Source organism: Taudactylus pleione, unplaced genomic scaffold (genome assembly GCF_031769625.1).
Source record: "Taudactylus pleione unplaced genomic scaffold, aTauple2 ptg000063l, whole genome shotgun sequence".
NCBI lineage: Eukaryota > Metazoa > Chordata > Amphibia > Anura > Myobatrachidae > Taudactylus > Taudactylus pleione.
The window spans coordinates 714,360-733,255 of NW_028284465.1; the positions used below are offsets into that span (position 1 = coordinate 714,360).

Here is an 18,896-nt window from a genome sequence, read left to right on the forward strand (position 1 = left end):
TGTGGGCAGGTAGGGAAGGGCGGTGGCTGGATAAATCTTAGGCGTTCCCTTAGGAATGCCTTGCATTTTTGAGGAGGACTTACTGACATCACAACTGATGTCAGTAGTGGACTTCCTGCTCTATTAGAGCAGGAAGTCAACTCGGCCTTGCGGCAGCATAGACCCTACCCTACCGTAGGTTCTCGTCGCAAGGCCGATGCTAGCGATTATTGCGATGGTCTCCTGGAAACTCGCACAAGCTCCCACAGCTTTGCGAGCTGCCAGAGAAAAAACAAAAAATGCCCACAATAACAGCGAGTGACCAGCGGCAGCGAGCGGGTCTGAATCAGGACAACCTTGTGTACTACTGCTGGCATCATCCCAGCGGCACCAAGCACACCGCAGCGTCCTGTGAACGCAATCTTGTGTACTACTGGTAGTGTCATCCCGGCAGCACTAAGTGCACCTCAGCGTCTTCTTGCCAAGTCTTTCAGGCCCCAGACCCAGTCGCTATGAGCGTACGGTCGCTCAATGTGTATGCAAATATTTGAAAGTGACGCAGCGGGGAGCGATCGCTTTGCCAAGGCATAAGCACGCCCATCTTACCTGTACAAGCGTTCGCTTTGTATAAGCAGACTCCCCTTAGCGAATGCAGAGACGCCCACTGCCCCATGTCATCTCATGGAAGATTGTGAAAACATTGGTATATCGACCACTATCGGATGTGATCGCAGCGCTTGTGGTAGCTTTTATCTACCGCAAGCATTGTGAGGAACACAGAGTAAAAAAATGGCTGTTGACGTGTACTATGACGCTGCCTGTTAATTATGCATGCCTCTAAAATGGCGTTGAAACACTTAGGCACGCCTGCGTTTGCACCTCCACTCCTCCATTTGTACTGGACTGCCCCTGTAACAACCCACAAACGGCCTCTCCTGTCACTCACTCTGCTGGGCTGGCTTTGCTGTGCGAGCGAGGGATCTGCGAACGCACTGTGTAGTTTGCGCACATGCACTGCGATGCATAAGCATATTAGCAACCATCAGCAATAGCGAGTGCACTGCGGATAGCGTCCGGGTCTGAATCAGGCCCTGTGTACGCAATCTTGTGTGCAACCACTAGTGTCATCCCGGTGGCACAAAGCGCACCGCAGCGTCTTCTTGCCAAGTCTTTCAGGCCCCAAGGCTGCTACTCAGCCAAGAGGCTGCTACTGGCCCAGAGGCTGCATCTCAACTTATTGGCCCTCAGGCCACAACCAGCCAAAGGCAGCTACTCCACTCAGTGACTAATATTTCAGCACAGAGGCTGCATAAAGCCAAGGTTTTCCAGCCCTCAAGGCTGCTACTCGACCCAGGGGCTGCTACTGGCCCAGAGGCCGCATCTCAACTTATTGACCCTCAGGCCACAACTAGCCAGAGGCTGCTACCGGCGCAGAGGCAGCGTCTCAACCTTTTGGCCCTCAGGCTACAACCAGCCAGGGATGCTACCAGACCAAAGGCCGCATCTCATCTTACTGGACCACAGGCCACAGCCAACCAAGTCACTTCCAGCCCTCAAGGCTGCCACCGGCCCAAAGGCCACATCTCACCTTACTGGCCAACTGGCTACAGTCAGCCAAGGCACTTCCAGCCCTCAAGGCTGCTACACGGCCACATCAAGCCAAGGTATACCAGCCCTCAAGGCTGTTGCAGGACTAATATCCTATTGTCTGACCTGAGCCTTAACAGTTATACTTCAGATGGTCTCGCTCACCTTCTGGTAAGTTCTGGTGACTGATGATAGACAGGGAAAGAGAGGTGAGGAGGGGGAGATGGGAGGGAGGCAGATAGAGGAAGCTTATGTGATACCCCAACCAAGGTCTTTCTGTTTATATAAAATGTGGTACCACTCTTGTACTAAAAAAGGAACTCCTATGGCTTTCCTATATGTACATGTGCTGCTTCTGTTTTGAATAAACTGTTGTGTGTGAGCTGCTTTGGGGACATGCTGCTGTGAGATACTCTGCAGAAATTCCCCCCCTCTCCCCTGACACACTGCAGCAGGGGGAGCCATTGACAGTTGGGCTAAGAGAGAATTTGACCCTGCTTGTGCTGTGGGTGGGGAACATCCTGGCACTTAGCCAGAGGCTATATAGAGCAGCTCCCACTGATCCTGAAGGGATGTCTACCGTATTGTTCTTACAACTACAGTTATAAGTACCGTATAATACAGACAACTGGGCATGCGCAGTGCTATGAGACTCAATACGCCACAGTGTAGCGCGCAACAATGCGGTATACTGTATGGCGTACCGTATGGAGCAACAAACTACAGTACTGTAGCTGGGCACATATACAGTACAATAGATTGATTTTTGTAAGGGTTGGATAACAAGACTGAACTACAGTACAATAGTGAACATTAAAAAAATCCATTAAATTATAAAGGTCTCGAACATAAGGAGAGAAGTGTAATCAAGATGGATCACCTAAGCCCTTGCTCACAAGTCTCTCCTAGTCCTCTACAGTACTTTATGTGACATCTACAGTACCATACGATGACGTACAGTACTCAGGCGTCTGTAGCGTAGAGGTAAGAAATCGTACTTCTACATTGCAGACGTCTGTACAACCCAGGTTCGAAACCAGGAAGCTTAATAATGAAGCTTTTCATTATTATTAGACAGTCAAGGTTACACTTTTTATTTTTAATATTATTATTACACAGTCAGTGTAATAATAACACACTTTCACTGTGTGTGAATCATGACCTGGTACTGTACAGTATGATATTCCATACTGTACGCCATGGCATACAGTACATAGCCATAGCGCTACAAGGGTATGGCTATGGCACAGCACCACTGGCAATGCATTGCAACCCCGCCACTGGGCACAAGCCAGAGATCCTATTTGTACCGTAACCCATCAGAACTGGCTATAAGTTACCACAACGCAAACTGTGCTGACAGTTGACGCAATTTTGCGGTTTAAACGCCGAGTCAGTTTCTACTAGAGAGACCCCTCTCTTATACACAGTCAACTATCAGTTACTAAACATATTAAATTAATAATGTTACCAAGTCTAAGACAGCATTTTCATTGACGCAAGTTTGCGCTCTGCATCTGCCCTACAAACTGCTGTTAGTCCACTACTGTAGCACCTTATGTACTGTAGTAATGAATTTACTATTGTGTATACTGTGCGGTACTGTAAGTCTCGGACAGTGCAGAATGGCACTAGTGTGAAAATTCAACAGTACTGTTGGCAATACAGACAACTGGGTATGCGCCATAACATAGCGCTGCTTAATGTATGGCTTGGCTCCACTGGACATGGGGCACACATTCCATTGTGATTAAAATCCGACCACTGGGCACGCGCAGACATTGACGCAATTTTGCGGTTTAAACGCGCAGTCAGTTTGATATACAGAAACCAGTTTCTTTAACAGGGCCCATTGCCACTTGATGGTCATAATAAATAACTATAATGTCCGCGTTCATGTCAGTGCCGGCATTGACGCAAGTTTGCATTCTAAGGTAAAGTACTGTATGTACAATAATAAAAATCCTAGTTTCGCTGTTTGTCTCCCGAAGCACTGGGCAGACATGCGCTCCACATGTACTGTATTGAATACTGAATATTTTAAGTGAAGATTTTAAAAATAAATTAAAAAAACATACTGTATTTTCAAGGTCTCGAACCCACGGAACAAGAAGAGAGGAGAAGCAGTGAGACTAGGCATTAGACCGCTAGGCCACACGCTTCACCCATTAATAGAGTTCTGTAGTTTGTAAAGTCTAATGTCTAAGCTTCTGTCAAACAATCATCGGCCGGTGATACAGAACATACCGTACGGTACATTGGAAAGTGACACCTGGTGGGCAAAATGTTGTATTACACATCATGAAATCACACGCATGCGCTATGTAGTTTAGGAAAAGTGACACCTGGTGGGCAAAAAGTTGTATTACACTTAATAAAATCTAACGCATGCGCTATGCAGTTTAGGAAAAGTGACATCTGGTGGGCAAAATGTTGTATTACACGTAATGACTTTTTTCACTAATAAACTTTCTTTGTGGAGCGACTCATGGCGTGGTGTGTGGCGCACCATACGTGGCGTGAGAGATAGCGCTGTGATGCCATGTTATAGCTGGGCACATCAGTAACCTTTTGAGCAGCAGGAGCTGTGGTGCCAGAGTGCTGTCTGTCAGGGTGGCAGTGTGGTCAGTAACATGTCCAGTGGTGTAACTATAAATTTTGCTCCCCCGTGCCAAAAAAGTTTCTGCCACCCGCCCCCCCATGTCATTTTGGTAAAATGAATAAAGGGCTGTTTATATGCAATTTGGATCACAGTGCAAAAGTTAAAAAAGTTGCCCCCCATAAACAGTTTGCAGTATTTGTCATTTTTCCTCCTTATAGTAATGCCCCTTACACATTATTCCACACACTGTAATGCCCCTTACACATTATTCAACACACCATAATGCCCATTACACATTATGCCACACGATGTAATGTCTATTACCAAAGTGCCACTTACATATTTGCCCCTGACACCATTTTATGTCCCACAGTAAGGATTCTAATAACTTTTAAATTACCTGCTCATTGACAGGGGTTTCATGCTCGTTGCATGGGGTTTCATGCTCATTGCCAGGGGTTTCATGCTCGTTGCCAAGGGTTTCATGATCATTGCCAGGGGTCTCATGCTCTGGGTTTCATGCTCGTTGCCAGGGGTTTCATGCTCATTGCCAGGGGTTTCATGCTCATTGCCAGGGGTTTCACGCTCAATGCCAGGGGTTTCATGCATACCTCCCAACATGACCCTCTCCAGGAGGGACACAATGCTCTGGTCCTGGACCTTCCTGGTAATTTAAGATTGGTGCCAGCTCCAGAGTTGGGGCTTTAGTAAAGTCCAAAATTCAAATAGGGGAATCACACCAACTGCCAGTGAGTCCCAGCCAGTGATGCTTGGCAGCGTGTGAAATGACAGTTGGTGTGGCTCCCCTATTGAATTTTGAACTGCGCTGCAGCCATGCCTCTTACCAGGGAAGTCCAGGACAAGAGCATTGTGTCCCTCCTGGAGAGGGTCATGTTGGAAGGTATGTTCATGCTCATTGCTAGGGGTTCCATGCTCGTTGTCAGGGGTTCTATGCTTATTGCCAGGGGTTCCATGCTCGTTGTCAGGGGTTTTACGCTCATTGCCAGGGGTTGCCAGCTTGGTGTGGTCATCAAGAACAGAAATTACCATCTATAGAATACTGCAGCTATAATAAGAGTCACTGGGGATCAATTATACAATGGGAATATTAGTGAGACAGCATCACACATAGGAAAAAACATTCTCCAAAATATTTTAGAATAAAAAGAAGCTCCAGGTACCTGAGGATGTTATTAATGTCATTATCCTGTCCTTCTTGCACAATCAGAGCTTTTCAGTTTAGTCACTTCAACCAGGGACAGATATTTTACTTCACTGAAATATTATGAGATTTTCAACTAGAGGCTGACCTACAGTTTATTGATTAAAAAAAGAATAAACGTAATTATTAAACTAATATATATCTTGAGTTTTACCAATTACCCAGTACTAAGGGCCTTATTTAGAGTCAGTGTGAAACGGATTTCCAAATTGCTTCCAAAAACAAAGTTGAACATCTGCTACCTATTCTGAGTCAGACACATCTATAAATCTTGTACTTTGATTTCCTCCCTTTGTACCTGGCTTATATGAGACTGGATTGTGACTGGAAGTATGGTTTTAATAGCAGAGAGAAATAGAAAAATATTTTTGACTGGCAATTATGTAATTGGAACGGAATCAGTATGAAATACCAATGGCTGAATATCCACCAGTTCTTCTACCAACGTCTGAAGCCCGAAGTGAGGACATCTTAGGGGTGTCTAACACTAACCTCCACCCAGTGGTGCCTAACCGTAAGTCCTCCCTGGGGGTTCCTAAACCTAACCCCCCTTCACACATCCTAAACCTAACTTTTACAGAGGAGTGCCTATCCCTGACCTCCCCCCGGTGGTGCCTAAGCATAACCCCCCCTTTCCCTAGCCAAACGTTAACATTCACTGAGGTGGTGCCTATCCCCAAATGCCCCTGGAGGTGTCTAAACCTAACCCTCCTTCACCACGGCTACAACCTAACTGTCCCAGGCTACCTCATTCGGGTTGCCGGGCATCAGGATTTCAGAGTGGGGCTAAAGATGGGCATCAGCATTTCAACGCCTATATTTAGTCCCGGGTCGGCCTTCCACTGCTGGTATTCCGGGCGGAGGTAATTTAACCGCACCCCATTGGAACACTGGGTACAGATTATATTACATCTCCACACAGTCTAATATCATTAATGACCCCCACAAACATCAGGAGATTGTTGCCAGGTGCACAAGGAGCTGAGATTCACCAAGACAATAATTATGTAACTAATTGACTCATTGCATTCAAATGTTACAATGTAATGATGGCATAGCTATTTGTAGATTTGGAGCCAAATGTCATGCAAAACATTAAGCAAACAACCCTATGTATAATACTAACTTGCTATACCACACCATATATCAGATGGGTCTAACTCTAGATGGTTGCTATTAAATCAAATGTTGTGAAATACAGTATTCATTACTCTGTGAAGAAAATATGAATTTTCCAAGTTTCATCCTGTTATCATTTGTCTTCTGTTCTCTGATAATTATCGGATTACTTCTCAATGCATTTATTGTGACCCAGATCTTCATTTGGTGGCTGAAGGGTCAAACTCTTCAAACCATTGACATTATCATGACCAGCCTGGGAGTGGTGAGGGTCATTCTTCTAGTTGCTGGTTATAATGAATCTGCTGTGGTCATTTTCACTCATTCCTTCACTTCAAATGATGCTACTAGGTATCCTCTCACTGCTTCAGAATGTGTGGTGTTCTGCAGCCTGTGGTGGGGCACCGTGCTCTGCGTCTTCTACTGCGTGAAGATCACAAACTACAGCAACAGATTATTCATGAGACTTAAGATGAACATCTCCAGGATTGTCCCCTGGCTGCTCCTGATGTCATTGCTGGTGTCTTTTCTTTCCAGTCTACCCTACATATGGTGCATGCACCCAGTACGCCCCATGAATTCGACCCTGGACAGTAACAGCTCTAGCACTGGAAATGTGACTCTGGACACAAATTTTGTAAATGTATTTATCATCTTTTTCACAGGATCCCTCGTACCGTTCCTCATATTCTGTGCGGCCGTTTGTCTTCTGATTGTATCGCTCCTGAAACACACCAGGAATATGCGCAGCAAAGATTCAGGATTCACTAATATCCAACTAGACGCTCACATAAGTGCAATTAGAAATATGGTCTCTTTTCTGTTCTTTTATACTTTGTATTTTATAAGTTCAAACATGATCACTTTATCCTACCAATCAGAAGATTCAGCCTGTGTATCATTGTGCATTATTTGTGCCCTTACCTATCCAAGCCTGCACTCTATTGTATTAATAGCCAGCAACGCCAGACTGAAGCGCTCTCTTCTTGCTGGTCTGCGCTGTGCAGGAACCAGAAATCCACATGACCAAATGTAATAATTGAACCTGTACTGTTTGATATATTGTCTATTATCTGCAAAGTTATTATAGGCTATAATATCACTTTATGTTTGACAATGGCTATAGTGTAACATAATTATACAGTATGTGTTTGATTTCTTTGAATTTGGTTTCTACATACTGTACAATAGAATATCGTGCAGTAATTCCTGTGCCGCTTACTATATCTGTAAAGAAACAGAATAAATATAAATCTTATTGTTACTGTCATTATTATGATTATTTTTCCTTGTGACTATATGAACGGTGCAAATAAGCAGGATTGCTGAGGAATAAGGTACAGAAATCTTTACTTTTTCTTAAGATATACATAGGTTTATCACTCATTAACCACTAAACAACCTTGACTAGCTTAATTTAACTTAAACTAATAATAACGACACAGACAACAACAGCTTGGCTAAAAGGTCAGAGCTTTTTATTTATAATTAATGAAATTAACCTAACCAGGATGGCTAAGAGACACTGCAAGCTCAGTTCTAGCTTTCTAATAACCTAATAAACTTGGGGGACGGCTGAAATGTCCCCTGTCTTGATGCACTGACGATGTGAGTGTCTCACTTCCCTCCTGGGCCAATCCAAAACGCTTCCATACAAAAGTGCCCGGGTCCCCCCAAGCAGAGAAGGACAAATTCCCCAGGGAAATCGAGGGCAAGTGCCCCCTCAATGCTTTCTTGCGCCACATAAAGCCACTGAGCTGCAGCATACTCCCACCATGCTGCGCCTCCCCTAAATTGGGGAAAAAAAGTTAGGGCAACAAAACAAAACCGGTAATGGGTGGGATGGTGGGTTTCAAAGATCCAGAAAAAGAGGCTGCCCTCATGCAAACCAGCCAATATACACCAATCATCTGACCACAACCTCAAGCATACCATTGGTTCCATTAACCAGCTGACCCAAAGTCTAAATAAACTGCCCAGCAACAAGGCTGTCATTACAGCCAATCAGCAAAAAACCCAGTACACTTACCTATTCTCAAACTTATTCTGCTTTCGCCTACAATACTTCTTGGAATCAAGTTATTTAAAGAACAAGGAAATCTCCAAATTTGCCTAATTTCGCGTCCTTTCAAATTGTTTTGTTTTTATTAAATGTTGTTAGTAAAATATAAACTATTCCATTCTATTTGGTAAAAGAATATAGATCAAACCTAGTCAATATGTACCTCTCCTGCTTTTGTGAAACTACAAGTACCAGCAAACCCAGCCACACTTTTGCTATTAGGGAATGCTAAAACTGTGGCATAGCATGCTGAGACTTGCAGTTTCACAACAGCTGGAGAGCCACAGGGCGGTCAGGCCTGCTATAGATGATTTTCCACAACAAATTCTATAGTACCAACATATTTCACTCAGGTCCTGGTTAATCTATCAGAATTATAGGGCAACTGACTGTAGGCCGCTAACATAGGCTAGAAAAAAATGTATATAATTTGCACATTATAAATAATACATATTTCACTGTTGCTCTTGTAACGTTATGCTTCATGTTATTGGGGAATGTAAATGCCAGTTGGCACAATTTGCTAATAACATCTTAAAGCTTGAGGAGAAAAGGAAAATTTGTGCAGACTAAGGAAATCAGGCCCTGATTCAGAGCCGGACGCTCTGACAGAGCGCTCGCTCTGAATCAGGGCCGGCCTTCTGGTTTTTTAGAGCGGCCTCCTGGCCACTCGCATAGCTGTGGGTGACCACCCACAGCTATAGCGAGTGGCCAGGAAGATGGTCTCAATGGTCAAGACCATCGCGACCATCGGGCTTGCGACGAGACCCTTGTGGTAGGGTCTCATTGCCACAAGCCCAAGAGAGATTTCGGCTCAAACAGAGCCGAAATCTCTCCCACTGACATCACTCATGATGTCAGTGGGGCCGGCCCCAAACGGAGGTGTTCACATGGGATCGCCTCTGTTTGGGCAGCCACTCCCCCAGCCTGCCCACCAAAGGGGGTGTGCTGTCACTCAACATCGACAGCATGCCCCCTTTGGTACGAGACCCGGAGCGACGATTTGCCCGTCGCTATACGGGTCCCGTGCATGCGCACGACGGAGCCGGCTCCATCGTGCGCTTGCGCACTGGGCCACCATTGACCCGCTTGCAAGCGCATAGTGCTCGCGAGCGTGTCTGAATCAGGCCCGAAGTCTGTTAGTTTATAAGCTACAGATAGAATCTAGTGCAAGTCAAGTAGAGGGTGGGAAGGAGGCCCCACCCTCTTCCTCCCCTTACAGTTCTCTCTGAAGCCCAAACACAGCCTCCACCCCTTGCAAAAAGGGGCTGATGCAGAGCCGCTCTCACAAGCGCTGTGTGCTTGCAAGCAGCCTTATGTTTTGCACTGCGCATGCGCTTCATCTGTCGTGCGTGAGCCCCGCCGAGTCACAGAAGTTCAGTCACTACGGGGCTTGCAACAAGATGGGGTGCCTATCGATGGTGACAGCTCACCCCATTTTGTGGGTGGGTAGGGGGGGTTGGCTGGATAAAATGTAGGCGTTCCCTTAGGAATGCCTGGCATTTTTGGGGAGGACTTACTGACATCACAACTGATGTCAGTAGTGGACTTCCTGCTCTATTAGAGATCCTACCGTAGGTTCTCGTCGCAAGGCCTATGGTCACGATTATTGCGATGGTCTTGTGGCCACTCGCACAAGCTCCCACAGCTTTGCGAGCTGCCAGAGAAAAAAAAAAAATGCCCACAATAACAGCGTGCGACCAGCGACAGCGAGCGGGTCTGAATCAGGCCCAAAAGGAGAAGGTCCTGAAACTGCCTCCCGATTGTGGCCAAGACACTTGGGTGGATGGCAGAAAGCCAGAGGCACCCCATGATCGCTGCATCTCCCCAGCCCTCAGCTGCCATTGCCACCAGCATATCAAGTTGGAGTGACAGACTTCCACCCACTGTCCCATATGTTGCTCTGCTCCTGTTCTCATCCCTGGCCATGTACACTGTGAGGAACAAACAAGACCAGTCTCCAGTCTCTGGGGGCAGACTATCACTGCACACACCATGAGGGATCATCATTGGTTACTGTCACAAACCGCCGCACTGCTAATTCTGTGCGAAGTGATCGCCAGGCCAGCGTTCGCTGAAGCTCCACCATCCTCCTGTCTATCATTCTGGGATCAGCCCAGATTGGTTCCTGCATTCATGATCTTCTCCTGTGAACACTGCTCTGATGCTGGTGATAGCGTTTCACATGTTTTTGGTTCTAGCGTGGTCTCCTGTATTCAGTCAAGTTACCTGTATCCAGTCAGCTTCATTGTTCCTGTCATTTGTGTCATCTAGATGGCATGGTCTGCATTTGTACTACCTGCTGCTTGTGTCATCTTGGCGGTGCAGTCTGCATTCCTGCCTTCTGCTGTTTGTGTCATTCAGGTCGCATATACCACACTCAGTGTCCAGAGTGCGCAACCCAGCGTCCTGTGGCTTGTGTCAAGCCGGCAGCACAGGTCGCACGTCAGAGTACGCGATCTTGTGTACTACCGCTAGTGTCATCCCGGCAGCACTAAGTGCACCTCAGCGTCCAGTGTGTGCAACCTAGTGTACTACTGCTGGTGTCATCCCAGCGGCACCAAGCGCACCACAGCATCCTGTGAATGCAATCTTGTGTACTACTGCTAGTGTCATCCCGGCGGCACTAAGTGCACCTTAGCATCCTGAGGGCCTGATTCAGACTCGGTCGCTATGAGCGTACGCTCGCTCAATGTGTATGCAAATATTTGAAAGTGATGCAGCGGGGAGCGATCGCTTGCCAAGGCATAAGCACGCCCATCTTACCTGTACAAGCGTTTACTCGAATGCAGAGATGCCCACTGCACCATGTCATCTCATGGAAGATTGTGAAAACATTGGTACATCGACCACTATTGGATGTGATCGCAGCGCTTGTGGTAGCCTTTATTTACCACAAGCATTGTGAGGAACACAGAGTGAAAAAATGGCTGTTGATGTGTACTATGACGCTGCCTGTTAATTATGCATGCCTCTAAAATTGCATTGAAACACTCAGGCACGCCTGCGTTTGCACCTCCACTCCTCCGTTTGTACTGGACTGCCCCTGTAACAACCCACAAATGGCCTCTCCTGTCACTCACTCTGCTGGGCAGGCTTTGCTGTGCGAGCGAGGGATCTGCAAACGCACTGTGTAGTTTGCGCACGCGCACTGCGATGCATACGCATATTAGCAACCATCGGCAATAGCGAGTGAACTGCGGATAGCGTCCGGGTCTGAATAAGGCCCTGTGTACGCAATCTTGTGTACAACCACTAGTGTCATCCCGGTGGCACAAAGCGCACCTCAGCGTCTTCTTGTCAAGTCTTTCAGGCCCCAAGGCTGCTACTCAACCCAGAGGCTGCTACTGGCCCAGAGGCTGCATCTCAACTTATTGGCCCTCAGGCCACAACCAGCCAAAGGCAGCTACTCCACTCAGTGACTACTATTTCAGCCCAGAGGCTGCAACAAGCCAAGGTTTTCCAGCCCTCAAGGCTGCTACTCGACCCAGGGGCTACTACTGGCCCAGAGGCCGCATCTCAACTTACTGACCCTCAGGCCACAACCAGCCAGAGGCTGCTACCGGCCCAGAGGCCGCATCTCAACCTTTTGGCCCTCAGGCTACAACCAGCCAGGGATGCTACCGGACCAAAGGCCGCATCTCATCTTACTGGCCCACAGGCCACAGCCAACCAAGTCACTTCCAGCCCTCAAGGCTGCCACCGGCCCAAGGGCCACATCTCGCCTTACTGGCCCACTGGCTACAGTCAGCCAAGGCACTTCCAGCCCTCAAGGCTGCTACACGGTCACATCAAGCCAAGGTATACCAGCCCTCAAGGCTGTTACAGGACTAATATCCTATTGTCTGACATGAGCCTTAACAGTTACACTTCAGATGGCCTCACTCACCTGCTGGTAAGTTCCGGTGACTGATGATAGACAGGGAAAGACAGGTGAGGAGGGGGAGATGGGAGGGAGGCAGATAGAGAAAGCTTATGTGATACCCCAACCAAGGACTTTCTGTTTATATACAATGTAGTACCACTCTTGTACTAAAAAAGGAACTCATGTGGCTTCCCTATATGTACATGTGCTGCTTCTGTTTTGAATAAACTGTTGTGTGTGAGCTGCTTTGGGGTCATGCTGCTGTGAGATACTCTGCAGGAATTCCCCCCCTCTCCCCTGACACACTGCAGCAGGGGGAACCATTGACAGTTGGGCTAAGAGAGAATTTGACCCTGCTTGTGCTGTGGGTGGGGAACATCCTGGCACCTAGACAGAGGCTATATAGAGCAGCTCCCACTTAACCTGAGGGGATAGCTGAGGTAACCTTTTGAGCAGCAGGAGCTGTGGTACCAGAGAGCCACCTGTCAGGTTGGCAGTGTGGTCAGTGACATGTCCATGGGTGTAACTATAAATTTTACTCCCCCCTGCCAATAAAGTTTCTGTCGCCATCCCCCACGGCCTTTTGGTAAAATGAATAAAGGGCTGTTTAAACGCAATTTGGATCACAGTGCAAAAGTAAAAAATGTGCTCCCACCCCCCCATAAACAATTTACAGTACTTGTCATTTTTCATCCTTATAGTAATGCCCCTTACACATTATGCCACATATTGTAATGCCCCTTACACATTATTCAACACACCATAATGCCCATTACACATTATGCCACACACTGTAATATCTATTACCAAAGTGCCACTTATATATTTGCCCCTGACACCATTTTATGTCCCACAGTATGGATTCTAATTACTTTTAAATTACCTGCTCGTTGTCAGGGGTTTCACGCTCATTGCCAGGGGTTTCATGCATATTGCCAGGGGTTTCATGCATACCTTCAACATGACCCTCTCCAGGAGGGACACAATGCTCTGGTCCTGGACTTCCCTGGTAATTTAAGATTGGTGCCGACTCCAGAGTTGGGGCTGCAGTAAAGTCCAAAATTCAAATAGAGGAATCACACCAACTGCCAGTGAGTCCCAGCCAGTGATGTTTGGAAGCGTGTGAAATGGCAGTTGGTGTGGCTCCCATATTTGAATTTTGATCTGCGCTGCAGCCCCGCCTCTTACCAGGGAAGTCCAGGACCAACGTATTGTGTCCCTCCTGGAGAGGGTCATGTTGGAAGGTATGTTCATGCTCATTGCTAGGGGTTCCATGCTCGTTGTCAGGGGTTCTATGCTTATTGCCAGGAGTTTCATACTTGTTGTCAGGTGTTCCATGCTCATTGTCAGGGGCTTCATGCTCGTTGCCAGGGGTTCCATGCTCATTACCAGGGGTTTTACGCTCATTGCAAGGGGTTGCCAGCTTGGTGTGGTCATCAAGAACAGAAAATGCCATCTACAGAATACAGCAGCTATAATAAGAGTCACTGGGGATCAATTATCCAATGGGAATATTAGTGAGACAGCATCACACATAGGAAAAAACATTCTCCAAAATATTTTAGAATAAAAAGAAGCTCCAGGTACCAGAGAACGTCATTAATGTCATCATCTTTTCCTTCTTGCACAATCAGAGCTTTTCAGTTTAGTAACTTAAACCAGGGACTGATACTTTACTTCTCTGAAATATTATGAGATTTTCAACTAGAGGCTGACCTACAGTTTATTAAAAATTAAAAAAAGAATAAACATAATTATTAAACTAATATATATCATGAGTTTTACCCATTACCCAGTACTAAGGGCCTTATTTAGAGTCAATGTGAAATGGATTTGCAAACTGCTTCCAAAAACAAAGTTGCACATCTGCTACCTATTCTGAGTCAGACACATCTACAAATCTTGTACTTCGATTTCCTCCCTTTGTACCTGGCTTATATGAGACTGGATTGTGACTGGAATTATGGTTTTAATAGCAGAGAGAAATAGAAAAATATTTTTCACTGGCAATTATGTAATTGGAACGGAATCGGTATAAAATGCCAATGGCTGAATATCTGCCGGTTCTTCTACCAACGTCTGAAGCCCGAAGTGAGGACATCTTAGGGGTGTCTAACACTAACCTCCCCCCAGTAGTGCCTAACCGTAAGTCCTCCCTGGGGGTGCCTAAACCTAACCCCCCTTCACACATCCTAAACCTAACTTTTACAGAGGAGTGCCTAACCCTGACCTCCACCCGGGGGTGCCTAACCCTACCCCCCCTTTCCCTAGCCAAACGTTAACATTCACTGAGGTGGTACCTATCCCTAAATCCCCCTGGAGGTGTCTAAACCTAACCATCCCCCACTACGGCTACAACCTAACTGTCCCCGGCTACCTCGTTCGGGATGCCGGGCATCAGGATTTCAGCGTGGGGCTAAAGATAGGCATCAGCATTTCAACGCCTATATTTAGTCCCGGGTCGGCCTTCCACTGTTGGTATTCCGGGCGGAGGTAATTTAACCGCACCCCATTGGAACACTGGGTACAGATTATGTTACATCTCCACACAATCTAATATCAGTAATGACCCCCACAAACATCAGGAGATTGTTGCCAGGTGCACAAGGAGCTGAGATTCACCAAGACAATAATTATGTAACTAATTGACTCATTGCATTCAAATGTTACAATGTAATGATGACATAGCTATTTGTAGAGTTGTAGGCAAATGTCATGCAAAACATTAAGCAAACAACCATATGTATAATACTAACTTGCTATGCCACACCATACATCAGATGGGTCTAACTCTAGACGGTTGCTAATAAATCAGATGCTGTGAAATTCAGTATTCATTACTCTGTGAAGAAAATATGAATTTTCCAAGTTTCATCCTGTTATCATTTGTCTTCTGTTCTCTGATGTTTATCGGATTACTCCTCAATGCATTTATTGTGACCCAGATCTTCATTTGGTGGCTGAGGGGACAAACTCTTCAAACCATTGACATTATCATGACCAGCCTGGGAGTGGTGAGGATCATTCTTCTAGTTGCTGGTTATTATAATGAATCTGCTGTGGTTATTTTCACTCATTCCTTCACTTCAAATGATGCTACTAAGTATCCTCTCACTGCTTCAGAATGTTTGGTGTTCTGCAGCCTGTGGTGGGGCACCGTGCTCTGCGTCTTCTACTGCGTGAAGATCACAAACTACAGCAACAGATTATTCATGAGACTTAAGATGAACATCTCCAGGATGGTCCCCTGGCTGCTCCTGATGTCATTGCTGGTGTCTTTTCTTTCCAGTCTGCCCAACATGTGGGTCATGTACTCAGTACACTACATGAATTCTACCCTGGACAGTAACAGCTCCAGCACTGGAAATGTGACTCTGGACACAAATTTTGTAAATGTATTCATCATCTTTTTCACAGGATCCCTCGTACCGTTCCTCATATTCTGTGTGGCCGTTTTTCTTCTGATTGTATCGCTCCTGAAACACACCAGGAACATGAGCAGCAAAGATTCAGGATTCACTAATATCCAACTAGACGCTCACATAAGTGCAATTAGAAATATGGTCTCTTTTCTGTTCTTTTACACTTTATATTTTATAAGTTCAAACATGACCACTTTATGCTACCAATCAGAAGATTCAATCTGTGTATCATTGTGCGTTATTTGTGCCCTTACCTATCCAAGCCTGCACTCTATTGTATTAATAGCCAGCAACGCCAGACTGAAGCGCTCTCTTCTTACTGCTCTGCGCTGTGCAGGAACCAGAAATCCAAATGACAAAATGTAATAATTGAACCTGTACTGTTTGATATATTGTCTATTAGCTGCCAAGTAATTGTAGGCTTTAATATCAATTTTAGTGTAACATAATTATACAGTATGTGTTTGATTTCTTTGAATTTGGTTTCTACATACAATAGAATATCGTGCAGCAATTCCTGTGCCGCTAACTATATCTGTAAAGAAACAGAATAAATATAAATCTTATTGTTACTGTCATTATTATGATTATTTTTCCTTGTGACTATATGAACGGTGCAAATAAACAGGAATAGCTGAGGAATAAGGTACAGCAATCTTTACTTTTTCTTAAGATATACATTGGTTTATCACTCATTAACCACTAAACAACGTTGACTAGCTTAATTTAACTTAAACTAATAATAATGACAGCTTGGCTAAAAGGTCACAGCTTTTTATTTATAATTAATTAATTAATTCATTAACCTAACCAGGGTGGCTAAGAGACGCTGCAAGCTCAGTTCTAGCTTTTGAATAACCCAATGAACTCGGGGGATACTCAAACGTCCCCCTCTAGATGCACTTACAGTGCGAGGGTCTCACTCCTGGGCCAATCCGAAATGCTTCCGTACAAAAGCGCCCGCACAGAGAAGGACATGGACATTGAGGGCAAGTGCCCCCACAATGCTTTCTTGCGCCACATAAAGCCACTGAGCTGCACCGGACTCCTGCCAAATCAGACTCCACAGGAAACTGGCCCGCCACCCATTACAAACTATCCCAAAAAGGACAACAAATCCTTAATGAACAAACCAAGACCAAGGGCATTAAGATGCACCCCATCAGGTCGAAAAAACCTAGATAAATCTGCAACTAAAAAGCCATGACTAACAACCAAGCCACCCAGTGACACAACATGCCTGGCCACCACCACATTCACCTTCTTCCTCGCCCTGTCTAAAGCAGCATGTTTATGAGCCCCTCACCAAGTCAAACGAGGGACCATCTCAGACCAAACAATCTTCACATTCGGCCATCGTAACCTTACCTCATTCAACTGCTCTTGCAAATGGAAAATAACTCCACACCTTTCAAATGCCCAATGACATTGCCACCAACATGTAACACCAACCAATCAGGCACACCCCATTTAGCTGCAGAGGACACAAGCAAAGCAAGCACAGACTTGGCACGCAACCTCGCACACCAATCCAACACACCTGTCGCCCACCAAGCAACAAACCAGCATGCTTAGCCAGGCCATACCGTTCCACCCCAATAATGTAGAAGTGGCCCACAAGCCAAACCTGACTGTCTTCCACTGCAATCACTGTGAAGACAGAAAATTCCTGACCGTGAAAATCACACCAAACCCATACCATAACGAACACAACTTTATGAAGAAAACAAAGCAACTAATTAGCAGGGATGCATAAAAGGGGAAACAAGGAACCTGAGTGAAAAAGAAAAACTAAAACACCTAACCGTGAACCAAATTTGCTCCCGGGAGAAAAATTTAAGAATACCTTCACACCAATTGTTGAACGCTAGTTGTTCAACGATTGGTGGGTAAACAGCATTTTCGGGTTGTTTTCAGGGGCGCCACTACAACTTGTTGCATCGCACATGTCTTGTAAGCAGCTGACTTCCACCGCCCTATACTCTGTATGGATGTGGGAGATGCTCCCATAATAGCTGCTCAAATAAATGGGCATCAACTCCTAGCTCAACCAAACCCCGTTTAAAAACAGCAGCGAACTGAATTTTGGTAAGATGAGTAAGATCAGTATGCAACAACCATTGTGAGCATCCTGAAGGGCACAAATCCATATAATGAGCCGCAAGGTGCACCGGGCAAACCGAAAAGTCATGTTGTTGAGGCAGGGTTACCCATCTACCCATACCTGTTTGATCCATTTTAGAAAATCTAAGCTTGCAAAACACTGCTGAACTCCTAAAAACAATGGCCCTCATTCAGAGGCAGTCGCAAGAAGCGACCGCTCATTCTGAATGAGAGTGGCCGCTTGTTTTTTTTAGTGCAGCTTCCTGGTCGCTAGCTAAGCTGTGGGTTACCACCCACAGCCTTAGTGACCGACCAGGGTGATGGTCGCGATGGTCAAGACCATCGCAACCATCGGGGCTTGCGACGAGACCCTAAGCTTGGGTCTCGGCAACCGCAAACCCCAGGGAGCTTCCTGCTCTGATCGAGCAGAAAGCTCCCCACTGACATCACTGCTGATGTCAGTGTGGCTGCCCACAAAATGGCAGGTGATCAGGAACGCCTCCGTTTGTGTAGCCACCCCCCGCCCCGCCTACAAAATGGGGTGAGCTGTCGATCAACATTGACAGCCGCCCCTTTTGTAGAGAGCTTCGGAGCAAGAGATTTTCTCTCTCTCTCTGGGGCTTGCACACGTGCAGTGCGACCGCTGCGCATGCGCAGGGCCTCAACATCGACCTGGTTGCAAGGGCTCAACGCTTGCGACAGGGTCTGAATGAGACCCAATGTCCATAAACAAAAGACCTGAAGATGAAGATGACTTAATGGCCGCCATTAACTCACTAACCCTAAAAGCACCATAGAATGCAGCTGAAAAAGCCAAACAGAAAAGAGAAACTTCAAACGGATCTGAAGCCACCTTTTCCATAACAGCAAGCAATGCTGTCAAAAGCTGCACGTCAATGGGTCGCTGGGAGATGATGTGTGCGGGGAACTCCTTT

General features: G+C 46.1%; 2 protein-coding genes across 2 annotated transcripts; both read left to right on the forward strand.

Annotated features, from left to right (window-relative positions):
• Window positions 1-6,615: 6,615 nt before the first annotated feature.
• On the forward strand, window positions 6,616-7,545 carry LOC148534825 (taste receptor type 2 member 39-like). The gene has a single exon (XM_088465687.1). The coding sequence runs from the start codon at window positions 6,616-6,618 to the stop codon at window positions 7,543-7,545; it is 930 nt and encodes a 309-aa protein (XP_088321813.1).
• A 7,746-nt stretch (window positions 7,546-15,291) lies between these two features.
• On the forward strand, window positions 15,292-16,224 carry LOC148534826 (taste receptor type 2 member 8-like). The gene has a single exon (XM_088465688.1). The coding sequence runs from the start codon at window positions 15,292-15,294 to the stop codon at window positions 16,222-16,224; it is 933 nt and encodes a 310-aa protein (XP_088321814.1).
• The last annotated feature ends 2,672 nt before the right edge of the window (window positions 16,225-18,896 follow it).